Source organism: Amblyomma maculatum, chromosome 6 (genome assembly GCF_055883805.1).
Source record: "Amblyomma maculatum isolate TAMU_Amacu chromosome 6, ASM5588380v1, whole genome shotgun sequence".
Taxonomy (NCBI): domain Eukaryota; kingdom Metazoa; phylum Arthropoda; class Arachnida; order Ixodida; family Ixodidae; genus Amblyomma; species Amblyomma maculatum.
In genome coordinates this window covers 40682039-40708618 of record NC_139349.1, presented here as the reverse complement: position 1 = coordinate 40708618, position 26580 = coordinate 40682039, and the positions used below count along the sequence as shown (strand labels likewise).

Here is a 26580-nt window from a genome sequence, read left to right as displayed (position 1 = left end):
TGTTGTTCTGTATGCAAAGCTGCAGGTTCATCCTTCTGCTACTCTGTGGGCGCTAAACGAAACGAAATTTCCTTTGGAAATGGCGCCTTCCACAGCAATATGCAACGAATCGCTTTTCAGATTGCTAGTGGGCGCTGGCGATAAGGTACATACACTTTGGGTACCCATTTTACAGGTGCAACCTCATTTCTCTTTGCCACTAAGATTATTCTCCTCGAAATACCCCGATGCGGTAAAAATCTCCCAGTGCGCTTCCGTTGACTCTAAAGTGCTATGATAAGTGCATTCTTATTCAGGTACATACTATTTATTAGCTCTTCCAGACCGCTCAACAATTCATGTAAGAAAACATAGTTGCCTAGAGTCTCTGTCACGTTCTAGGTATGTTAAACTTTTTGCCATGAAACACACAGGGTTTGCTAATACAGTCGAACCTCGTTGATGTGTTCCTGATTCATACGATTTCCTGTTCCATACGTTCAAAATCGCGAGCAATAAAACATCTCCTATAGTGATACGCTATTTTGCTCCTGGTAATTACGTTCTAGAATAATACGGTTTACCGGTCACTACGTTCGAAATTTTGACAAACTGGTCGTGTAATACTTTTTGCCATCAACCGAACATATGCTGATGAGCGCTCGGACATGAAAAACTGATCAGCGGCGCTCACCCGCCACAGCAGCCTTTCTGCAGTACTTTAGTGCAACAAGGCAAAGTATCAAAAAAAAAAAAAAGCCAACGAGCCAACATACGAGGCGGCCGTTCCCGCGTAAACATGACTTCATGAGGCGAAACGCGGTGGCTTCTTTGGCGATGCTTTAGGAGCATAGTGATAAACATTTGATGCCTACAACTATTCGCTTGCATATAAGCGGACCGGGTCTGGGGGAAGTGGCATGAGCGAACTCGCGGCAACTGTAAGCCTTTACGACGGCTTTGCCTCATGTCACTGGTGTAAGGGCTAAAACAACCAAGGAAGCGATTCCAGCTCGCCCTTCATTCTACAAACAGGACCTGTTGCGAAATCCCTTCCGGTCTTAGGACAATGAAAATGCGGACTGGATCCTGCGAAAGCTAAAAAAAAAAGGAGCTTTGCCTTTTTCATGTCTATAAACGCCAATCTACATGTTTATGCTGTGAAAGCCTTAATTTTAAATGCCATTTTACTTCATTCGGCAGCTAATTTCTTTATTATCAGGCCATTCGGATCATAACGTTTTCCAGATAATACGTTTTTTCCCGGCATTTTTTTTTTTAACGTATCAACGAGGTTTTACTGTAGTTGATAACCCTTTATAGGTAGTAACGCGGGAGAAAAACGTAATGATTCTGAAAATAAAATGTTGATCATTTATTCAAAGCAGATTGCTTGCAGCATTTAGAAGACAGAACTATTTCCGATGGTACGATTAACAATAGTCTACGTAAAGAGCAGAAAGGAGCTCTGTTCCCTTCAGTTGGAGAGAAAATTACGTGTGTGATTGCGTTACATAAAATGCCTCCCCCCCCCCCCCCCCCCCTAATCTCTTTTATAATAAAAAAATATCGGAGAAAAATAAGCATTAAAATATAATGAGATCCTAACAGTTTGGTAAAATCACACGAAAACTAAAACTAAAATTTGGCTGGAGTTTTCCTTCCCTCTGCTATGTTGAAGCACATTTCAATCCTTGTTATATTTTATTTTAGGTATTTATGCGCTGTCGCACGTACGGGAGAGTGCAGTGTTACATGAAAATCTTTAGGGCACAGGGAAAAGGTTTAGGATGAGGAAGTGTTGTAAAAAAAGAGAAAAGTCATGCAAGCTTCACAGTAATTTTGGCGAAATCAAAGTTCGATTATAGCCAGAATAGTTCCTGGAATAAAATAAAAAATGGCACAACAGCCTGACCTTCGGCCCCAACATGTACAGAACCCAACAAATGACAGTTTTTTTTCCGACGAAAAAACAAGCTTCGCTCATTCTGTCCAGAATAACCTTGAATACATCGAGCTTCACGAGGAGGTGAAAACAAGGAAGTCTATTGACATAGAAAGCAAAGTGATACAAAATTTCTTACCAAGAACATGTGTGAACAAGGCCGAGGCACCGTGTTGGCGACTCACATTGTGGTGGAAATCCTGGCGCCTTAAGAAAAGACACCGTGCTTGAGCCCAAATATGAGACATCCGTTGCAGACCATAAAAGGCCAGATGGTGGGTCGATAGCTGACTCGGGTGCGCCATAAAGACGCCACCACGAAGCGCCACATTACGAGCAATGCGGAGAGCGAGAACGGAAGGAAGACGGCAAAAGCAGTGTTCCCACCCCCCTAAACGATGCAATCCAAAATCGAATGCGGCTTTCTGTCCTCGAGGACGACCACACAAAGACACAATGACCAGACACGTCGCCGCGCGGCGCATTAATGGCCGCTTGTCCCGGGTTACGCGTGGCAGCCTCTGCACGGTCTCCTTCGGAATGGCCTCCATTGGTCGCAAGCCGGACGGCGGCAAAAGACGCACAATGCGGCTGGCCTTGATAAGCGGCCTCTAGCGACAAGACGACAATGGGTGATACTATTTCGCACTGCACGGGAAACTGTGCAACACTAAACAAGCTAAAGCTGAGGCCTGCCAAATATGGGCTGCATTTTACAAAGCCAACCAATCGCAAAGTAAAACATGCTGGCCAGTCATAATTCGACATCTTTCGCCTATGCTTAACATGAACATGGAATATTAATGCTTGCCGTAATTGTCCGATCTTGCCACAAAGCTCTGAGACATTGCACGTGTCCCAGGTGGATCGAGTTTATCGGCGTATCGGCGTTCTTGTCTTGCTCTAGATGAGTGTGCTACCTGAGTGAAAAAATAGTGTATCTGGTTTTCTGGTTTTGGCATTCAAATACTTAGCCAAATCAGCACTACTGGCGAGTTAATGCCATCTTCGGGGGCAGAAATGGAATAGTAAAGGGAGAAAGAAATAAAAGGAGTGCGCTCGGCCTTTTGGAGTGGAGGTGCAATATCAAAAAGAGCAAAGCAGTATACGGTGTAGCTGTCTACCTTACGCGCTCTTTATTTGTAAAAGGATGAAGGAGGTTTGGATAATAAAGTATCTCTACTCGCGTTGCATTTGGTAAGTAGAAGAGCAATGCGAACAGCCTACGCTCCTGCAAACAACTTCGTCAATTTTAATTCGCGTAAGCAATGACGAAATTTTCAGGCGAAGAGCAAATCCTTGTTTAATAATCGTGGATATATGTGGATTACGTTTTATCTGAAGAAGTGTCTGAGTTGCTTTTAACTGTAGGCAAAGCTGAGCTGAAAGTGGCGGACTGTCTTTGGGTGGCAAACCGCATCGCTGAGTCTGAATAGCTAAACCTCGTGAGAAGATTGGAAAACAAAATTCAGCGAAGAAAAATGTAGCCAACTGTGAGGATTAACTAGTCCATCAAGAAACGACAGATCAGCTGCTTGAATGTATTTATGGCGTTAAATAGTAGCCGAACGAAACCCGCTCAGAGCAAGCTTGTGATGCATTCTCCATGTCTCGACATCCAAATTGCTGATGAATCACTAAAACTGCTTTCACGATATAAAATTATATCGGGTGAATTTGGCGCTGAAGCCCCGCATGACAAAACTTACCCAGAAATGTGGAGCAACAAACGCAAACACATGCGAAGAGACACAACACACGCGCATGTGTGTTGTGCCTCTTCGCATGTGTTTGTGTTTGTTGCGCCACATTTCTGGGTATTATGCAGCACGAACTAGCCCCTCAAGCTGTTATTATGACAAAACTTATTTTCTAGGTTAATTGATAGCTCCCTGGTGGCCGAGGACGAAGTGAAAACAGGAAATGCTATTTCGGAAGCTCTCACATTACTGAGTGAGGAACAAACATGCAACCAAGCATAAAACGCGATGTCAATGAAATAAAAGCACAAGAAGTCCGATCGCGCGAGCTCTATTTCATCGCCACGTCGTACGATGCTGGCCTAATTTTTCCCAAGGTAACATTCGTGCCCGCTGACGCACAGAAGTTTCGTGAAAAAGCTCGCACTCTGCAACCCCTCTTCAACTCAACATTCATGCTAGAAATTTGATATTGGTAGACCCTAATGACTGCGATTAAAAACTAAAGGACACCACCGTCAGACCTAAAAGAGTTAACGTTTTCATACAGATGCAGTATTTAATCCAGGATATAAAGAAGCTTGACTTTGACAAAGTGATAAGTCTTAGATCAGTGCACCTTTGCACGATGACAACGGCATGACGTATTTTTTTAAGACCTTACTGGAACAAAGGAAAACTTAATTTTTACGAAATAGGTAAAGATTAATCAACTGAAAGCAGAATGACTACGCTCGCCACATCTCTAATTGCAAATCTGTGGAAGAAATTCTAATCCGCACAAAATAATACCACTTTGGACTGCACGACGAAGCCTGCAGAAAATGCAGCAAACGAATCATACAACAACCCAGAAGCAGAAACCCTAAGCCTGTATGGTTTCATAGTCCTGCTACGTAGGTCTGCTTTCGTGAAATTATATCAGCATACCTATATACCTTCTCGATGATTTCCCCTGATTGATTCAAGACCTTCAAGCATATAGGTACTACTCTCAATTTCCCTGCTTCCAAAGTGTCTTTTTAACTTCTCTCGTTACGCACATCATTAAATCGCAATTTCACACCATGTTCTTCCATTTACACTAACGATCCAGGCGGCCTCAAACTCCACTGCGTTTCCATAATTCACGTGAGAGTCCAGAAGTACTACATGACCACGAAACTTCGGTGACAGCATTACATATTTTTGTCAATTCGTGTTCGGTATTTCGTGCTTCACCCCGACGCACCAATGCAGCATCCAGTCAAGTTTCTTTTGGTGGCGCCCATCCATGTTCAAATTGTTTCAGTTACACGTCTTTCCTCTGAAATAGATTTTTTTTTTTTGCGCAGAAAAGAACTCAACCTTTTTGCCAACGACGATAATTTTCGGCACCAGCTTCAAGTAACTTCCATTCATGACTACAATTCATAAATCATGTGTAGGAGCTCAAGGTGAATCCTATTGCAAGTGATCCGACCTTTTGTAGCAGAGCAAAGAGATAAAACATAAAGTTGTTAATTAAGCCGCATATAATCAGACGCATCGCTAAATATGGGAGTTGATACTAGATGCGTCACCTTGATGGAATCCACTGTCGAATTCGGAGGCAATTTTACCACTATTTAAGTCTATGTATTAAAAATTCGGTTCTTAAAGTGCAAATATTGAGTGAGTACAAAGGAGGTGGAAAGAAGTGTGGAAACTTCCGCTTTCCTGGCATCCGTTCACAACGCTACAGCGTTCCTCTTGCGCTTGACTAGAAATATCTATTGGGCAGTATTTCCTGCGGTAAGAAAGTACGGATGAATATGCTTGCCTGTGTGGTGCAGGCATACATACACTCGAGAACTGCGCAAGCTCGAAGGTATGAGGAGGTAAAAACAATTAAGTTGCTATAACGGACTTCATTAAGAATGGCTTAAGTAATGCACCAGAACCAAGGCAGTAAGAGGAGGGGTCTGCTTCCAGAATGACAGCCACATACATGATTTGTGTACATATGGCGATTACCATCTTCCGAGCTTGCTTCACAGACTGAATTGAACTGGCGGTACACGCTTGCCGGAGCTACAGGCCGCAATCCAAGAGTGGGGATTGAACGCTGTATATTAGGTGCTTTTAACTTAACCAGAAACTACATTACTACCGCACTTTGAGCGCGGAAGGCCAACGACACATCCTCCGAAGAGGCAACCAAGCACTCTTTCGCTCAGAAACAACCGTCTCATTGAGAAGAAGCGCTGCACGAATACATGTTGTGCAAGGCGTCAGTGAACGTAGTCCTGCAGACACTCACACGCGGCAGCTGCGTCTCGTTCCGCGCAGCGTAGCTCCCGAAGCAGCCGAAGGCTCTTCGGCCGTACCGCGCAGTTGGAGTTGCCTGAGAAAAGCCGTGTTCTCGTAACGAGGACCTTCGTCGCCGAAAGAGTTGTGGCGCTCCTGGACCAGCTGAGGCTGTGGCAGCGGCTGTGGCTGCGGCTGGGAGTAGCCGCCACGAGGCAGAGTGGCTCCCAGCCACGTCTGTCTATGATGGCGAAGCATGTCTTGCTCGTGGGAACCGCGAGGTCTGACGGTGGTAGCAGCGGATTGTCCCGCACTCCAGGACATATAAGAATCCGTGGAAGACGCACTGTCCCGGCGTCGACGCGTGCCGAGTTCGAAGCTTTCGGCCGCGGCGGCGGGGTAGCGTCGCTGCTGGCTGGAGAAGGCACTGGTGGTGTTGTCGCGGAGAGGGTGGCGCCTCCTGGAGGAGGAGGCGGCAGCAGCGGCAATCACAGAAGGCTCGTCGTCCGGGCATTCGCCAGCGGAGGCATCATCGTTCGGGCAGTAGGGTAGTCCGGGCTCGTCCTCTGTGTCGTACTCCGCCTGCCTGAACGGGACCTCCGCTTGTCAAACGGGCGTCGATATGGTGCGCCGCTCCAGCTCGGGAGTGTCGCGCCGCTGCAGTGAACAACTCCGTTACTTTCCCGAAACGCTGCTGGAAACGCGTGGTCATGACCTTTAACTACCCCCAAGCGCTTTAAACGCAAGCGCCAACGTTAAAGTTTATTTTATGATGCGAAGTTTGTTGAGGAGAGTTTTCTGAGGAACAGTTGTTTAGGTATACAGGGTGCATTCGTAGAAGGTCCAAAATTTAAAAAGGAGGGTAATATTTATTAGGTTGGGTTCGCCCTCGGGATTTAGGAAGGCTACAGTGGGCACCGGGTAAGAGGCACACTGCTTTTAATTAGTTTGGTAAAAGAATACGTTAATTAAGGTCTGGATGTTATAGTTAGGGTAAGTTTTGTTTGCAGAATTGGAGCCCGATTGTCCCCCAAAAGATTTTTTTAAATAATGGAAGCGGGCGTTACAGGGCACGCAGATGTCAGCCACCGTTATAGGCAGCTTCACACCGTAAAACAGCGGCAGCACGCGTGTCTGAATTAGGTCGCCCCATCAATGATTTCGGCCCTCTGCTGGCGTCACATAAGTCCAGAAAAGCGTGCGGCGGTTCGTTGTCAATTTCGCTTCGATCGCGGCTTGCTGATAGCCGCCGCGATGGCAGGCAATGCGCGCAGTCGCTTGCAATCCGGCCTCAAAGCGCTCTGGCAGAGCAATCTACACCAGGACGCACTGGCTGCCGCTGTCTTATGGGGTTGGCTGTACTATTCAGAGCTCTTGCTGAGATTCTGCAAATTATTTTTCATCAAATATTTTTGTTGTGAGATAAATATTAAAAATACAAATTTTGTATCTATTGTTTCGCATTATTGTATAAATTATGCATTATTGCCTTTTTATCGTTCTTAATTGCCCTTCTCCTCTGTAATTGTACCCTGAAGACAAAATAGATACAACTTGGCTGCACGAAATGAGACAAGTCCATTAAAGCCTTGTGTTTATTTGCGTTTTAACTCAGCATTCCCACGAGAGATCTGGTACTACTTTCACGCCAGTAAACCTCGCATTCATAAGGAAATGATAATGCATCACAACCGCACTGCTTTTGCAGTGATACATGCTGAGAACTAGCCGCTAATTTGTCCATACAGCCGAGCTCCCAAATAGAGCGTCTGTATCGGTTAGAGGAATAAGGGATGATTCGTATACGAGTCTACATGTGCTCAGCGCTAAATCCTCTTGGGCGTCTGGATAAGCGGGTTACTGTAATCCAAAATCCGAAACATTACGCCTCCCCAAGACTGGGCAGGATGCCGTAGCAGGGTAGTGTACGGCTAAGCAGAAGCCGCTTGCATCTCCGCTATTTCGCCATTAATTTCCGCTTGACTGTATCTCGCACTCGCGGCAAATGAATGGTGCAGGCAGCTTTTATATATCTCAGGATGCCCACAAGACAAACTAAAAAGGGCAAAAAGGGTTGTAATACTTCGCCTTGATTTGGAAAACGGCAGGCTTAGCGAAGACGAATGCGCTTGTGGTGTCATCTTTGAAGAGCGGAAAGCTGGACGATATGGTTTTTGTATCCGTATGAAAACAGCGCGGAAAAGAAAAAGAAGGAACAAGCACAACAGCACGAGCGTTCGTTTTGTTGTGTTTGTCCTGTCTTTGTCTTTTTCACGCTGTTTAATATTGGTGTCGTTTTTCTTGTCCCTATTTTGTGTGAGCTATTAGTTTTACAAGATGCTTTACCAATTACTTCGAATGTCGGTTGTTCTTTAGCGAACACGCTTAGTTCGGTCGGAATAGAGACTCGACTTCGGAAACTGTGCGATGTTCGAATAGGTCTGTGTTTCTAAGTTTAAAATAAGATACTGATTACGGACCTTCATGTTGTACGTTTCTATTATTTGCTACAGTGTGTCGCTTGCGCTAATGAGAGGGAAGGTGTAGATGAAATTAAGTATACTGAGCAATATTTTTAATTTAGAGTTCAGTTTTCACCCTAAATGGCGCAGCGAGACTGTATGTAACTCTTTGCATGTATGTTCGACATTTTGTATTGTCTATTTGTTGCTGACTTGTAGGGGCGTAAGGCGTTTGACTGCTCATCAAGTGGTTTGAAATATAATTTTGAACTGCATTGAACTGGGGACAAGGCCGGACACCTGTTCTAAAGCTCTAAGTTCAAACAAACGCGAAACCAGCCATGCCCAATGCTTTCAGGAATGCGTCTATGTACATAAAACATAAATCGCCGGCACGATTTATGCAGCAAAAGAAAATCGAAATTGCATTCTTCAAACTTCATATGCTGCTGTCATCTATGCCTGCTCGCTCCATATTAAAACGAACAAACCGGTGGTTTTAACTACATCCTTAACGAAGGAAATGCGGCAGCATTTGTTGTTTGTTAGGTATCTGCAGTATGTATGTAACGACTTTCTCGCAATTAGTTTGTCTTCAGCTTTATATTTGTGTGTTCTTGCGCGGTATTCAATATTAGATAGGCCCAAATTCAGCTTCCCTCCAAGTAAGCGCTGGAAGACTCACTATACGTGCGCAGCGCGGTTTATAATCCATGTTTCTTGCCAAGTATCGGCTGGATAAAATTTTTTTTTGCCATTTCCACAACTCTCGTCACCTCCGGCGAATTTCATTGTTGGGCCAAGTTCTAGATTGTTTTCACACATACCGAATTTGGGGGTTCTCGCCGCTTTAAATATTTTCGGCCATTCTGATTGATTCCTTGAAGGTCACGTGATGCCATCCATCTCGTTCTATAGCGGAATTTGTTGGGGGTCTTCGGCTTTTTCAAAATTGATAGTGCCCTATGAGTGATTCTTTCGTGTCACGTTACCATGCTGAAGTCCCAGCCTTCTCACCCAATCAGGAAATCTCGTAAAAAAAAATGCAAGACAACCAAAATACTGCAGCTGTGAAGCTACAATGACAGATTGCGCGAAATTTTGGTTCTTGTTTCGGATACATGCGGATTTTACACGCCGCAGCCCGAACATTGGCTTTCCGGGACTCCTGATCATTAATTTGACATGACCAGACCAACTCGTTCCTACACACCGGGAGATACACGTACACTTGGAGAGACAAACGTTCTTGGGACCCGATAAGGGACTGGATAAATCAAAGGAATGCCATCTCAGGCGCTTTCAAACTATTTCCTATAACAGACGAGCTAGACTGCACGTAATTAACTCAAATTTCTCCTCGTCACAAGGCATTTTATTGCCGCCATAAAGCTGACCTTTATCCCCCTATAACAGCTTGCCAAGACAACCAATCCATACCCTACGAAAACAACCTAACATGGGCGGACCGCTAGGCGGCGTTGTCCAGCTCCGACCTTCCTTCTTGGTTGGGAGAGATCGGGAACAGACCCCAGGCAGCAGAGTCCTATACTGGGGACCAAACCACACCCACCTTTACCCCCGAACTCACTTTTCTTGAATAAGTGCTTTCTTCCGCTGCTATACCGCTTGAAAGCAGCCAAACAAGACGCGCCGAGGCAAAAAGCAGTTCTGCATGTGCCACAGGAATATTGTGAATCGCACAGCAAATGATTTGGTGCACCCATTTTTACATCTGCCTCAAACGCCAACCGTGTAGTATGACGTACAGGAAGGCCACTGTAGAGTTTAAGCACTGCAAGCACTGACGTCACTAGTTGCATTTCTCGAAAAAAAAAAGCGGATGGCGAGACATACCTGTGGGCTCCTGCGCATGAGTGTGGCTGTGTGCACGGGTGCCTTGGAGGAGGCAATCATCCGGTCCACTTCGTCCGGATCGGGCATGCTGCCTTGGGGCCTAAATGTACCGCCGCTTCGCTGCCGCTCGCCGGGACTGCTGTCAAGGTCACCGCCCATCCCGCTGCCCGGATAGTACCGCTCCCGGTACATCATGTCGTCGCGAAACTGCTGCAGAGAGCGAAAGCGAGAGAAAGAGGCGACAACTGCAATGCACCTCTCTGTCCGTGACCATCTTTATGCTGATAAGATTAGAAGTAGACGAGAAAAGACGCATTTATTGGGGCTACAATTTTATGTCCGAGCCCCACAGTTATTAGATATACGGGGTTTGTCCTCCAGCTGAACATACTTTCATTTCCTTTGCCAAGTGGTAAACTGATCTGGTTTAAAAATAAATCTCTTTCCCCACACACATTTTCTTAATTATCCGTATAGGCCTAATATTTCTATTCGACCTGAACAGGAACTAATGGGAAACTGGTTGGCTGGTAATAGCAAGAGAAGAAATGTCGAGGTGCCCACCTGAGGCGGTATCTGGACCTTTACGTTTGGCAGTGTGCCGTACATCATGCCGCCTTTTGAAATCCCCACGTCCTGGCGTATCCTACCATTGGATCCGTTGAGTTGCCGGAAAACCCACTCCGGATCTGCAGCAGAAGAAACAAAGCGAATCCCATGATGACCGTCAAAAATTTCAGATGCGCCTTAAAGGAATACTGAGGACTATACTCCTTCCAATAATTGTTTCTAGGAAGAATCGATTGGCTGACTCCTTCAAGCTGAGTGGACTTTTGCCCGGTAGCACAGGACGAATCAACGGCGAGTAATTGGTACTAGAGTATATACGTATTCAGTCTATTCATGATGATGACGTCTTTAATGAAATTGACGGGTTGCCTGGTGCGGAGTTGAAGGTGATGTAGCCCAGCCTCTTGAGTCTGCGCGCAAACGTCTGTGCAAATGCACCCATTTTAGTTGCGGTCTGCGTCGGTCACCGCAGCACCTCTATTTGGTTTTTGGTATTTCCTTCTGTACAAATTATCGATTTCGGTGATCTCTTTCTAATGCGATCCCAGCGCCTTATTGATGCAGACAACCTTCCATTTCCGCTCCCCGTTCTACTGTAATGTAGACTCTAACTAAAGCTTGTGGCGCACATAGCGTCCTTGCTTTTATTCTTAAGGTTATAACCTCTCCTCTAACGCAATATATAATCTGAGATGGTAATTGTGGCCTAATTTCACACTACGTGATGTAAAATGTTGAAACGCTTACATATTTTACTTAGCGAGATGGCTGCAATAAAGACTCGTGACAGCAAACCTGCAGTACATTATTCCCATCCAAAAGAAAACATTACACTGAAGTTGCTAGCCCGGTTCCATCATACGCTTCTGTTTGTTTGTTTTTTGCGAATATATTTTGCTGCTGTCATGTTAAAGTGTACGCACAAATCTTTGGAGAAATTCCAACCTCACGTGGAGAACAACTCACACATTCAAACTAAAAATCACAGGTGCCCGCAAAATTTTTTATTGTCATGCAAACTGCTGTGACCTTAAACTAAACAATCTGGTGTACATAAGCTGTAGAGATGTCTAGGCTTAAATACGCTCTTCTAAATATATTGGCATATTGTTTTCAAGGGTTTTTATAGCAAATCACCACATGGCAAATTATTGGCTGAATTCCCTTCGTACAATTCTATTCTGTTCGTTCAATTCCGTTGAACATATATGTTTCTTGAAACATTCTCAAAAAGCAAGTTCGATTTTCGAGATGAGCGGGAAGGAGGAGAGTAAGGTAAGTGAACAAATGATCAGGAAAATTTCTGGCAACATTTCAGGAGACATATACCTTAAAGAAAACGAAGGAAAACAGGCAATCTCAGCAGCAAGACATCTCGTCGTACAATGCTAGGAATGACATTGTATGCATTTAGTAACGAACCCTCCAAATCCGTCTTCGGCGGTATGATATCCGGGTCCTTAATATCGCCTTCACTGGTGTCTTCCACGACGACGCCCTTTCGCAGCAGGGTCTGAGACCTGTGTACCAAAGTCGGAAAACCAAAACAAAGGAAACACAAAACAGAAGGAGACGGAAGGGAAAACCAGACACAGCGCTGTTAGTACAGACAAGTTACCCGCCAGTGATTCGCGCTTACACAATCTTATCACATCTCATCAATGAAGTCCATACCATATAATTTTTTTTTTCAAGCGTGATTGAGTACGTGCGGGTACATCTTCGCATTCATTTTATACCATAATGTTATTTAAAGACACAGCTTTACACAATGTTCGGTATGGAAACCATTGACTGCATACCAATTCTTACTTTTTAATAAGGGATATCCATTAAGGTCCGCCCAAGACCAGTCGCACGATTACAATGGAAGGCTGCACAGCTTTCTCAGAAGAGTAAAATTCATCCTGGTCTGGGGTTAGAACTCAGAACTAGCCCATGTCCGGATCAGTCAGGCTAGCTGAGCCAAGAATGCTTAGTTGGGCGAGTTGGTGCATTCGCATTTTAGGAAACATAGCGCAAATAAGACAAGGACAAAAAAAGAAGGAAACACACATGAGCCAACCAGGACGACCGGTGGTAGGAGGATCAATAACTCGAAATGGGAACGGTATCCGTCGAATAATTTCCAACCTTATACGTACTCCACGTTACTAGGCGGGCGCTAGTGAGGAGGAGAGGCGTTTTCGTAGATTGAGGAAGTACTATATTTTGTACACTGCGTAAATTGTTGTTAATGCATATCTTTCGAGATACCGAGATATCCTCTTCGAAATTTACAGCCCAGCTAAACGTAATTACTGGCGTAAAACGGCTAGCGCGGACACTACAATAATCCGTGGCGAGACGCAGCTATAGCACGGGCCGAAATCTTGGATTATGTGAGCCAGAAATTCAAAAAGAATTAGTAACGTCATATAAAGGTCAGCGCCTTTTGGAACACCAAATGCAATTATCAGTACCGCACCGGATAGGCGTTTACAGCCGATCTTCGTGGTCTAAGATATTTAAGAGAGGTAATGGTGACAAAACGCAGGCGTGACACATTTCTCACAAATAAATAGTCTATAATTACGGCAACTTATAATTCTTCAAAATAAGCAAAAAGGTTCCCTGCCATTAGCGAAAAATTGCCTTTGTTGCCAAGAGATTGCACGACAATAGTTATCTTTCAATTTTCGCCCACCTGTAGTGATATACACCACATTAAAAATTCGCTATCACGTACTGTGCTAACTGCCTTGCTTTGTTTTCAGTTTCTGAAATCGGAAAGCCTAATTATGATACCTTATGTGTACACAACAACACTGCAAAGCCGGCTCCTGGTGCGTTCAGCGTCTACACTCAGTGGCGAAACCACTGACAGGAGAGGTTGTGAAAGTCGTTATGTTATTTGTTTCCTTTCTTCCAGTGAAACATGCCCTAAAGGAAGGCAGTAAATAAGTAAAATAAATTCGAACATCCTCTTGGAAACACTTTATAGTTTTTTTTTTTTTTTTCATTGCGAACAACCTCGGAATGCCCACGAGCTTATTCCTGTCTCAAATAGATGGCGCCCTCACCACTAAACCCCGCGGGATTGATCCGCGACGCATAGGGACAGCCAGAGGGCGCGGGTGCTCCGGAAATTAAATTCGTAAGCCAATATATATCAAGCGCTATTCATAAGGCACGCCGTTTATCAAAACTCTATCTGAGCGTGCAGAGCACAACCCGCATTGCCGAAGGCGCGTTGACCGCATTATGGACGTCCTTGAACTTTTTATCATTTCGTGTTTTGCTGCTGCAGATTCATTTATTATCCGATATGTTCTACGTCCATTTTTTTGGATATTTTTTAACGGTCATGTTCCTCGATACTTTTGGCGTTTTTTTTTAAGGTCCAGCGAAACTTACAGAACGGTGGAATTTTGTGATTTTGTTGCTAACGGGCGTATTATTATATTTTTCACATTCATTTTCTTTTTCTTTGATTGCTTCCTCTCAAAATGTTTCAGTAATATCTTTCGCGACGCATATCTACTCTTTCAGTGCCCTGCCAGCTGCATCGCACATAACATATATTTTGTGCATGTTTCTTTCCTTGCTCCCTGTTAGAGCGCAAGAAATATTTATTGTTGATAGCAGGTGTATAAATAAAAGCCCCCCCCTCCCCCCCAAAGAAAAAAAAACAAACAACAACAACAACAAAAAAAAACAACAATAACAACAACAAAAACAAAAAAAACAACAACAAACAAAAACAACAAAAAACCAAAAAACGCATAACCTGTACCTCACGTGGTGTTTTTATCATTTCCACTAGCTTCTCTCATAGCCTGTGTCGCTTTGGGAAAGTTAAACTCTAAAACCAAACGAAACCAAACCAAATCTTTCCAAGCCTGTAGCTAACTGCATGCGACCCGACGATATATGTAGATGGTGACAGTCGTAGATATAGGATGATTCTTAGAACACTGTGTTTTGATACGAAGCGGGAACAGCGATGTTGAAGGACAACTGATATTTTCAAAAGTCTTTTAATAAAATTTAGCGCATGACTTGGTAGGATGACGAAAACAGCGCATTAGGCTTTCGCTTGTGCTGGTACAGTTTCGACAAAATGAATTCTGATGTTTAAAGTCCATACTGCCGTAACCCTTCGTCGACATACTTCTGCCACTTCCACACTGCGAAGTGTCCATTCAGCACAAGATCACACAGTTGCGGAACAAAACTTTCAGGGATTTAATCTTGATAAACGCTGTTAGGTGAAGCGAAGGCATCGTTATGATTGACTTTCACTTCATTAGGCTTAGGTTGAGACAAAGGCATGGTTTTGTAGCGGCTAAATTGCCGAGAATACGGAGTCGAGGATGCCGTCAAATGCAAGAGGGAACACGGGATGCTGTTTCCGCCATTAAAGGTCGAAAGTCAATGTCACCGGTCAAGTGGGGATACCCTAGCTGGTTCTACGGTTGAGCTACACAGCTACAATGTAACCTCTGGCTCACTGAAGGTCAAGCGGATGCCGTGGTTGACCTTGGCTGATACATGGCGTAGCGAAGCTTTCGCTTCAAAAAGCGACGATGGAAACAGATTCAAAGGGTAACGTGAAAGTGATAATTAAAAACGTGCATTGCACTTTCAGGGGCAAAACTTTTTAGAACGTGCGAAAAGCAAAATTGGTGTACAAGTGCCACATGTTTTCGCCAATTGCTTGATTTCACTAGCTCACGTCAAAACCCTCGAGGCCGAATTTCACTTCGACTAGCATGACGTTCAGATACCGGCTAATAGCAGAGCTTTGGGCTGCGACTCCCGATGACGATGCGTGCTAGAAAGTTGCGCCCCAGATAGTGAAACCAACATTACAAACTCTGATTTGTCGTATCACAACGCATAATCAAGTCAGTAGTTTCTATTTTAGTCTCTCGGTATTTTCTATTTTAGCCTTAAAGCTGAATCAATCAGATTGAGATCAGCAAAAATGGCTAATTGGGGAAAACTTACACCAAAGTGCATATTAGTAAACCGTTTTATTTTGGTTGGTTGTCTCTGTTCTATTGACGTAGTTATTCGCGCATTTATAAATTACATGGTTTTGTTAATAGAGTGCTGCTGGGATACTATGGCTGCCTAATTCCTTATTAATGTCCAATAATTTATTTGTGCTGGTAGCTTTAATTTAAATGTTGGTATAACTCTTGCAATATAATACCGCCCGCTTTTCTGGTTCTCTTATTTAATAAGTCGAATACCGCAACTAGCAGAGGCAAATTATCTAATAAATGAGTATCATGGAGAGATAAATATGGATGCGGCCCAGTGAGGGCCTGACCACAGATTGCATTCTTGTTTTTGAGGAAACGTAACAACGCTGGTGTTTTCTTTTTTGAGTGAAGATTTTTGTCTTTAGAAAATAGATTGTATTACACTGCATGATCAACTGTGATAACCTTTACCATCATGCCTCATTTTAGATACCGAGATGTCACTCATCACGGCTTACTAAGACTGCCTTCGACGAGACAGATGGCTTTCATAAAGAGAACAAAATGTTGCCGTTGCCATCGCATCATGATTCGCATAGCCCTCAACATACGAAGATGCAATCTTTTTTTTTTTTTTTTCAGAAACCAAGAGGTTTTATTTCAGAAACAAGTAGGGTCTGCCGTTAGATTACACCACTTACACCTCGGTGTACTGGCTCTTCGTGAAGCCACAAAATGAATAATAAAAAAATACGCAATTCGAAAGAAGAAAAATCCATCCAATGGAGCAAGCCCGGACCTGCCGGATGCAAGAAGGCCTGGGTATGAAGCGCAGTGCACTCGTTAAACACATTGTTTACTTAGTTCCGTAGGCACTGTTGTTCCTGGGCTTGATTTAAAGGCAACCACATCACAGGCACTTCTGCAGTTTCAGACTGCGTACGCTCAAACGGCGGAAAGACGAGCCAGATGCCAGTGATTCCATTCGGACTCCAGAAAACATTGTGGAGATAAATGATGCAGGCCAGAGTGCATCGAGTGCCCAATCGTCGCGATGCTTTGGTTTCCGGCTCACTCATTTTGATCCGCCTGGATGGCGCCACTGGTATAGCTAGGTCGTTGCTCGGCCGTTTCGGCCCACGTTGACTGAGACTGTGCCGGGAGAAGCCGTTGCCTTGCTGCGACAAGAATGTTTGAAATATTCCGGTTTCACAAGAAAACTGATCGCTAAATAAAAGTAGAGGGACCTTCACACACTCGATGTGGATTAAACAAATTAAGAAATATTGACCCCAAAACGTCGGTACATAAGCTGTGTGCCTTAGAACTCACTTTTCAGCGGTGTTGGGCTCCCTCGAATCTGTAAAATATAAGAGAAAACGAGGAAATGAAATGCTTTATGTTCATAAAGCAGGTATAGCACATTAGGTCTGCTCCAAAGCAGTAGAGTTAAAAAAGAACACTTAAAGTCAGTGGCTACAGTTATTTTCAAATCATTCTCACCCCCCAAGAAACCCCATGACATGTGGGCGCACCAACTAAACACGGCCAATTCTAAGCAGGCTGTCAAACCGTGCGTGGACTTCCGAAATTAGCTAGCAAATATTAATTGCTCACGAACAGTATCTGCCAAATCACTAGTACTTTTTTTCACGAAGCCGTTCGCTTTGCATTTGCAAGAGACGTAAAATAGCTTTTTTTTTTTTCTGACAATGAACATTTGCGCCCTGCATCGAACGCGTCTTCCACAGTGCTGTTGGTTCTACAGCTTGTGAGCTATACCTTTATCTGTCCACGCGCAAGTTATAAATATTGACGAGGCAGCGCAAGCTGTGCAAACCCGCTGGAACCAACGTGATTTGAGCCCTGCGCCTGCCTATGCGCATAAAACTGGCGCAGAGAGAGGGGTATCGCTCTTCAAGCCAGCTACGCGCCATCTAATTAAAGCGCCGTCGCATGGCCGCTATAGCGTACCAAGTCGCAAGCTCAAAGCTCGTGGGATCTCGTGCAGCATCATCGGGCCGAAACTAAGTGGGACGGAATAGAGCCAAACTGAGGGGAAGCGGAAGGGTTTGGAGACGCCGCCCCATCAAAGGCGCATCAAAGAATCGCGATCCTCTTTCACGCACGTGCTGCGCGTAGCGAGCGGCGCCATTCACCTCCGTCTGAGAGAAGCGGCAGAGGATCCCTTCAGGCTTTCCTGTCCGCGTTGCTTTGTAGCGCAGCGCTTTGTTGAGTTTGTAGGGAATTTAGGGCCACTCGGTTATGGAAGACGCATAGGCGGCGCAAGGAAGGCAGATCCCTTTAAACCAACGTTGAAGAGTTATAGCCATCTTTAGAGGAGAGACCTTATTAAGCTTATAAGCTTACCTTTGCCTGCTATCGTATCGCAATTTCGTCATTGATGATTGGCTTCACTGACAAATATCGCAAAAACAAATCAGCAGTCAGTTAAGGTATAGGCAATTCGGCCAGAGCTTCAGCTTTGAAAAGAAGCAGCAATTCTAGCAGGTAATGTAAGGCCAATGCCTGGTGGACAGGTTGTTGATGTATGCTCGAGAATAAAGTAACACATAAGAATCACATGAACATATGCTCGAGGTCGACATGCACTGCAACTATGGCAGGAGGTATTCGGACCACCGCTCGCTAAACCACGAACTATAGTTTAGAAGCTGGTGACATGCAAACAAAGCTGGTTCTCCCATCAGTTGAATTTCTGAACGGCGTCTTTTTGGTATGCCTTCGGCAGATATTACTGCTTCCTGTGGTAGACATACGGCTGTTTTGCTATTCCTCTGCTACGAAACACGTGGTTTACATCTGTGTCCAGTGTAAGCTAATATAAATAGGTTTTCTGGTCCGTTCATGGAATAACCGGTGAGTGGGCTTACATCCAAAGAGTTCATCATAGCCGCAGCTGAAACCCATGGATAATTTGTTACTTAAAAACGACGTGATATTCGTCAGAAAAATGTCAAAGGCAATGGTGTTTTCAAACAGAACATGTTGCAAGTTGAGCTGCCAGTTTTCATTATGGCTTAATAAAGTGCGCCGGATTCCTTCCTATCATTCTAATTTGGCACAGAACAGGCTAATTACCATCAGGGTGATAGTTTAAGGCGACCTTCGACCAGAAATCTTGCCTGTTCTATTCTACTCTTAACTGCTAACGCAACCACGCACCTCATCAAACGTCTGCAGAATGTGATCACGCTCTACTGTCCTAGTCTATCAGTACGCAGTCTGGGTTCGCTGATTGTTACTTGAACATTATAACGACTGCGTGCTTATGGAGCCCAGCTGGTCGTGTTGGAATCGACAGCTAATACCAGTGGCAATAAATATGAATATGAACTGACGTATTTGCATGTCCTTATTCATCAAAGAATCTGCAGGGCACATATTTGAGATGGTGCACCAGAGATTAACACCACTGACGTAATTTCACTGAGAGATTACGTTTCTTCGTTTCCCCACTGAGATTTCATATGCCATGCTCTACCGGATTTCGTCAACATAAACCATGCATTTATTTGACGCCAGAAGCGAACACCACGTAACGTAATGACAATATTTTCATTAGTAATTCAGTACTGTGAGGTTATATGCACGGATGTTCGTATTGCTCCACTACAAGTATTTATTAAATATTTTTAGCGACTGTGTGGGGAGGCAAGATATTCAACATTTTCTTGCCCGAGAGTGATTTTTAGTCATACTACCGCATGAAAATCGACAACGCGCGCGCTGCGAACGAGGCCTTCGATTAAGGATTGTCCGATCCAGTGGCTACACTCCCTAGTTAGGCTACCTGACCATTGAGCGGAAGCAGGTAGCCGCGGAAAGCAGCGTCTCCGAAATTTTCCAATCACGGACTCTCTTCATGTAGGTCAGCGCGGATGCTGCTGACAGGTAATTTCCCTCTCGCTGGCAGGCGTTATTGATCAGGCCCGGAAAGAGCGCCTCCGGCGGACACGTCTGCTGAACACGGCATGCGCTCTAGTATGCTACTCTGCGAACCGTAATGTAGAGTGAAAGAACAGACAAGGCGGTTGTGGGCCCAATTTCAAGCGCCGCCGATCTCCACTTGGCTTCAACTGTGATTTTTGTATAAATAATGCAGGCGTAGGAGTGCGGCTGGTCGCCGAAAACACCAGGTTGTTTCTGCGTGGCACCACCGTCCTGGGTACGACAAGCGAAGGCGCACAGCTAAGCAGTGACGGAAACTCAAACCACAAAATTCCTCCAGTCGAAGTGACCTTTTTTAGAATTTAAAGATTCACAACTAATCGATCAGTCGTCTCTGCGCATTAAAAGACTGCGAGTGCGAGGTCTCAACTATTCGCATTAATCGTTTACCACAAGACCATAATTGCAATTAACAATAACCTGAGAGCTATAAGTCAAGTAAACCAAGGCATCCAACAACTATTACTATATATATTTACTGATTAGCAGTTTCTGCTTCGGTATTAACGAGAAGATTATAGAACAGTGAGGATAACGAGAAGATTACGGAAGAGTGAGGAATACAATCATTTTTTTTTGCAGGCGCGAAAAGACTGCATGGTGTTTTGCTAACGCAAACAAAATTAGGCTTGGTGGAGTGCTTAAAACGTCCGCCAAGTTTATTTTGCCTCGCAAACATGAAGAAAGGGAGGCTGTGAGCAGCGTTAGTGCACATTTTTATGCAATACTCACCTGCATCGTTGTCGTGGGCGCGCATTTTCATGATGATAATGATGATTATAGCTACGAGGATCAGTGCTGCGATGGCACCGATCAGCACGCCCAGGAGAGGACTCATGGCCAGTTGCAATGAGTCACCTGAAAAGAATCCAACATATATCTAAAGTACTATGAACAACTAATTTTTGGGTACATACTTTATCATTTATAATGATGCCTAGTGCATTACTGTACACGGATAACCACGTCACATTTGCCTACGACTGCTGAATAATTTATAATCAAATTTCTTTTCTCACCTGTTTCGGTTTCGGATTCAAGATCCGAGCGATGGCTGTGACGTCACAGTCAAGTCAAGGTCACACGAGGGAGGACAGTACCCCTAATAAATTATTGCTGTGTCATTTGAATTTACTACAATAATAAAGCCAGCCTGCCCCAAGAAGAGGAATAATTACAAGTGAAGAATGAACGATTATATTGCTGTTTTTTCATGTCCCGCATCACGACATGATTGTGACGTCACAGCCATCTCTCGGATATCGAAACCGAAACTGATGAGAAAAGAAAATTCAATTGTAAATTATTTAGTGGTTCTAAGTGAAAACTGCGCGCGGATCGTTATACAGGAATCTCACGCATCATGAACAGAAAGAAAAATGCCACCAAAAGTTGGTGTCTAGTCCTTTAGAGGTCTTGCAAATCAAACCGCTACTGTACAGAAGAGTAACATTTTGTTAAACAAGGGCGCAGGTGGCTGTAAGATTTAAGAGTGGCTCCATTTGTTCAACGCGAGGGATATAAATAATGATATATGGCGTGTTAAGCAGGATGAGAGGCATGCATAGACGGTCAGTTTAATACCTACGCTGTTTATACATGAAAGTGATGAGCATGAAGCACCACGGACTCCCTCTGAATTGCCGCAGAAAGAAGCTATTTCAGAGCAGCAAGGGGGAATGCGTTTAGAAAAGATCAGACGAAGTCTATACCGTCCGGGAACCTGGCTCAGCAGTTCGCTCGTACAAAGAACGTTTTGCTGCTTATGATAACTTCGGGTATTTCGACTATTCCTGTAAATAGATATTGCACAGAAAAAAAATGACCAAAAAAGATAACTGTTACAAAAAGATTTTGGAAGCGTCGTAGGGATCCACGCTGCGCCACTTGAGTGAAACGCGCTCCCTGCTTTTTGTTATTTTCCCCCTTCTGATGACCAGATCGAGTTGCTCATGGTTTGGTTTACAGAGGATATTGCACGGAGTAGAGACAACATGCATCTACCTTGGTGTTTTATGCTTCTATCATGCAAATCTAACAACACTGTGCTTCTGCTGGGAAAGTATCTAATTTCATATCCTCCATGGGACATTATGAGAAGAAAGAATTGAGGAAAAAGTAGCCATTTAGGAATTGTATAGACCAAAACCGTTATCAGTTCTCAGAAACGGCGTAGCATTGTAGCAAGGTGGTCAACACAGCGACTTCTATCTACTCTGAAGCGCAACGCACTGGTGACGGTGACGCTATATAACGAATGCAGCATCCAAATTATTAGGTACAATTCTCGCAGAATACTCAACTCGGCATGTTTAAACACACCCTGTCCAGCACCTGAAGTAACGAATGAAACAAGAGCGTCGCTGCAAATTAGCATTACAAGCGAATACGCGATGAGACCACGGTCGCATGCAGGAGAAAAAGAAGTAATAAAAGCCGTCGTAGCAGTACTACATTACAGAATGAAATGGCGAAACAGAAGAGATACGGGCATTAATATTTACATTTCAAATCTCAGGAAACATAGAAATAACGAAAGCCTGTTACACAGTGTAAGGTAAATACCCGAAGGCATGGTTTCCATTTGACCCCATTTGTTTTCCGTTTTCTGACGTAGTCAAAGGTGAGCACCGCCGAAAATTAAAACTTTGCAGCCACTGATTCTGCGCCTCTGATAAGGTCATGTAATAGTAATTATTCTATGCAGAGGAAAATTACAACGCACAACGATTGGCTGAATGCGCTCGCAGGAGCAAGAAAATGAAAATGATCGAATGACTGGATCTGCTAGCAGGAAAGACCTCGCTACATGGCGCTATATGTATGTTTAGCGGTAGACATTAGTTTAAAGAGATTCATCCTCTTTGTTTTGCTTAGAATTTTGCATGATCAGATTTTGAAACGGTTTCGTTGCTCTCCGCAACCTTTACTCCGGTACTGCAGCTTTTGCACTTTGATTTAAATATTTATATTTTTTCTTACTGCCGGTGTTGTCCTTTCCTTCCCACTCTCATGCCTTCTTGCATTACACATTGAGAATTACGCACCCGTTTTCTTGAAGTCTGTGCAGAGAAGTTTGCGCGTTAGATTGAAGAACTGAAAGATGATGATCGAATCCCTGGCGGAGACTGGATTTTTTTTAGTTAATGATTATTATTTCGTGCGGACACGCTCTGCAGACACACTCTGATGACAGGCTTTGTTCACGCAATTCGAGCTCGTGCATGAGTTGCTCGTCCATTAAAATGCGGGGTTAAATTACCATACGTTAGGAAGGGTCACCTTGTTGCAGAAAACACCGGGCCGAATTATTCCTGCAGTAATTCTAGCAGCGACCAAATATTTACCGTATGGAAACACAGTGATTTGTGCAGCTCACAGTGTTCTTCTTCTTCTTCTTCTTCTTCTTCTTCTTCTTCTTCTTCTTCTTCTTCTTCTTCTTCTTCTTCTTCTTCTTCTTCTTCTTCTTCTTCTTCTTCTTCATCATCATCATCATCATCATCATCATCATCATCATCATCATCATCATCATCATCCTGACTATGCCCACTGCAGGGCGAAGTCCTCTCCCATATTTCTCCACTTAACCCGGTTCTGTGCTAGCTGCATCCACTTGACCCCTGTGAACTTCTTAATCTCATCCGCCCACCTAACTTTCTGCCGCCCCCTGCTACGCTTTCCTTCCCTTGGAATCCAATTTGTTACCCTCAGCGACCACTGGTTATCCTCTCTTCGCACTACATGTCCTGCCCATGTCCATTTCTTCTTCTTAATTTCCACTAGAATGTCGGTAACTTGAGTTATTTCTCTGACCCACTCTGCACGCTTCCTATCTCTTAATGTTACTCCGACCATTTCGTTTCACAGCCCTCTGAGTTGTCCTCAACTTAAGTAGAACTCTCTTGGTTAGCCTCCACGTTTCAGCCCCATAGGTGAGTACAGGTAAGATGCAACTGTTATATACTTTCCTCTTTAGCGATACCGGTAAGCTGCTAGTCATAATCTGTGAGTGCTTGCCAAATGCGCTCCATCACAATCTTATTCTTCTTGTTATTTCCTTTTCATGGTCCAGATCTGCGGTTACTACCTGTCCTAAGTAGATATATTCGATATATAAAAGAAGAAGGAATAACCAATTTCATTTCCAATTATCTTACTAGTTCCGTGCCAAATCTTCGCGAAATATACTGTACTGTCTTTTTATTAATTTCTTGTAGAATCGGTCTCTTCTTCTGAAAGCTCAGAATGAGAACAGGATGAGAACATTAGATCTGTAGTCGCCGTGTAAACACGGTGCGCGGAACGGATTTTTCAAAATTCCTGAATTTCCATCGTGCGCGTAGACTACTTGCAACAATTTTAAGCGCAGTGGCTCAAGTTTAAATCCTGAATAGTTATCATATGCTTCGCTTTTGCGTGCCGACAAACACAGAAATGACAAGGTAGCTTGGAGCAGAGTGCTAGGGAAAACATATGAGCGCGTTTCGAAGCATTCCGCGAAAACGTTTTGATAGGGCAGATTCTGTCGTGTGCAAAATTCTTCTCAAACATTTCACCCCAAGGAGCCGAGCACCAGGCCGGCGGAAAGCTTGTACCCATTGAAGAGCCGGTGTTTACCCGGCGGCACCAGGGATCGAACCTGGTACCTCTCGAACACAAGGCGAATGCTCTACCACAAGGCCACGCTTCGGTATGCGCAGAATCGGGCTTGCGGGAGATTTTCGCACATACAAGCTTGAAAAGGTTAAAGGAAAATAGAAGATTCGGAGGCCTTCTGACGCAATTTTCACATCTCGAATTTCATGGCGCCACATCCTTATGGCGGTTAAACTTCGTCGCCTCTCAAATTTCGTATCAGAGAAATCTAGGTCATGATTATAAATAGACCGTAATTAAGAGCGTGAATTATTTACGATAGTTTAAATGTTGCCATATATATATATATATATATATATATATATATATATATATATATATATATATATATATATATATATATATATATATATATATATATATATATATATATATATATACGTTCTGTAAGCCCACGTAAGGCTCCTGAGCAGTACCAGACCATGACGTAGGTTTTTTTTCTTTAAATTGAATACGACAGGTATTTGCGAAACGCCAGAGAAGTGCAAACCCGGGAAGGTCTTTAAGGATAGCACCGACCTCTCGATGGAAGCGCTTTGAATGTGTGCCGCATAGATTTGCACCTCGCAGAATACAGGTCGATCTGTGCGACTAACGGGATAAAGAGGAAGCTTTTTTTTTTCTCATGCGAGCTTTTGCAGACGTTTTTGGTTGATTGTATACGGTTTTGTAGACGGTTTTGGCTGCGGTGCAATTCGGCGACTGTAGCAAGCCACTGTATTAGGGCCAGAATACTCGAGCGCAGGTAATTTTAGGCGAAATCACAGCGCAGCTTGCGAGATTCCCGTCTCCAGCGTCTGGCAATCTCTTGCGCACACGAGACGATTTGCACTCGCAACGAATAATCCGTGCAAGGAAGCCAGCTTTGCGGGTTCCCTATAGCATTTGGCAGTTTCAGAGGAGACTCTGCGAAGAACACACCGGAGCGCTGTGCGCGTATCATGAGCCCTAGAGCCGCGATTCGCATCCTTGGGCTCAAAAGGAAGGTTACACAGGTGCAAATACAGCGGCGAATCTTCGAGCAACGCTAGTGGGTGCGGAGAACCGGCCGGAAAATTTGAATTGCAAATCAGACTAAAGCTTCAGACGTGGGGAGGCGTGGTTGAGTCCGCTGAAAACTTTCACGCGCACACCTTGGAAGCTGTCGCCCGAGCAGAGACGGGTGTCCTGTCGGCACTTTCATGTCCCCCGAAGCGCGAGGTTAGAGCCCTGCGCGGCGCCTGCCGCACTGGAAATGTGAGATTTAAAGAAGGTAAAAAGAGTATGATGCAGAATAAAACGTGCTCCGGCGATTCAGTGTTTTGTTTTGCTCGTGGCTCTGGGCCAATCTAAAATGCATGATCTGTGCTTGTTTTTCCATTCTTGTCCCAGATTGGTGCCAGAAGCACACGGGACTCCGACGAGCAGTGCACGCGGCTTAATACCAGTGTGCGTGCCATGGAGTTACCGGGAACGTGGGCTGGACTTTAAAAGTGGACAAATAATTACCTTCCTATGTGAACAAAGAAATGCTAAAAATTAGAAAAGAAAAAGCAGTTCGATTGCGGACGTAATGAGGACGTAGTCGATATACATGCAGGAAGGTACAAAACAAAATTTCGGGATGACCATACATCGGATACGACAGTCTCCTAACAGTAGTTGGATTTATTCTCAATTATTACTTCAATACATCGACTAGTGCTGTTCGATTGAATTCTAAACGACTCTGTCGAAGGCTATTTATCTCTAACTTATACGGGTTTCAATAACATACCTTCCGGATGAAAACTATAATGGCGTACAGCTCCTAAATTTTCTCTCTCAGATTCACGATCAGTGAACTCAAGTATTAATTTGAACAAAAGCAATGGAATAAATAAGAAACCATGCGGGCACCTACTTTCATTATGCGACTGCAATGCACTGGCGATAGCTCTTGCTTTTAGTTACATTGTAAATTTTCCGAGACAATCCCAGCCGTTCTAATTCAATACTGGTTATTAGTCCGATTTTATAAACCCAGTTCTTTAACCGCATTTTTGCTTTTGGGAGGCGGAGGCTCTTCCCATGGCAGCCGCCTCCCAGTTTCTCCCTCTTTTGAGCTTCACGTGAAGAAGGATATTTGTCGTGTCTCTACGTTGTCTCTTGCCACCCATGGGAGATGTCGGCCTGATGTCTGTGTGCATAACGCTACGCCGGATGCCCGCTTTCCTTCA

The 26580-nt window shown here is 44.2% G+C and overlaps 1 protein-coding gene across 1 annotated transcript in view; it reads right to left on the bottom strand.

Moving 5' to 3' along the window:
- Positions 1-6482: 6482 nt before the first annotated feature.
- The window catches only part of LOC146185600 (nephrin-like), a 76276-nt gene continuing 56178 nt past the window's right edge, over positions 6483-26580 (bottom strand). Inside the window, exons 10-15 of the mRNA XM_084607875.1 lie at positions 20459-20584; positions 17087-17114; positions 12204-12301; positions 10776-10900; positions 10212-10421; positions 6483-6549 (exon numbers count right to left, since the gene is read on the bottom strand). Coding sequence (XP_084464001.1) covers positions 6499-6549; positions 10212-10421; positions 10776-10900; positions 12204-12301; positions 17087-17114; positions 20459-20584 — 638 coding nt within the window. The 3' untranslated portion in view covers positions 6483-6498. The remainder of the gene's footprint in view (positions 6550-10211; positions 10422-10775; positions 10901-12203; positions 12302-17086; positions 17115-20458; positions 20585-26580) is intronic.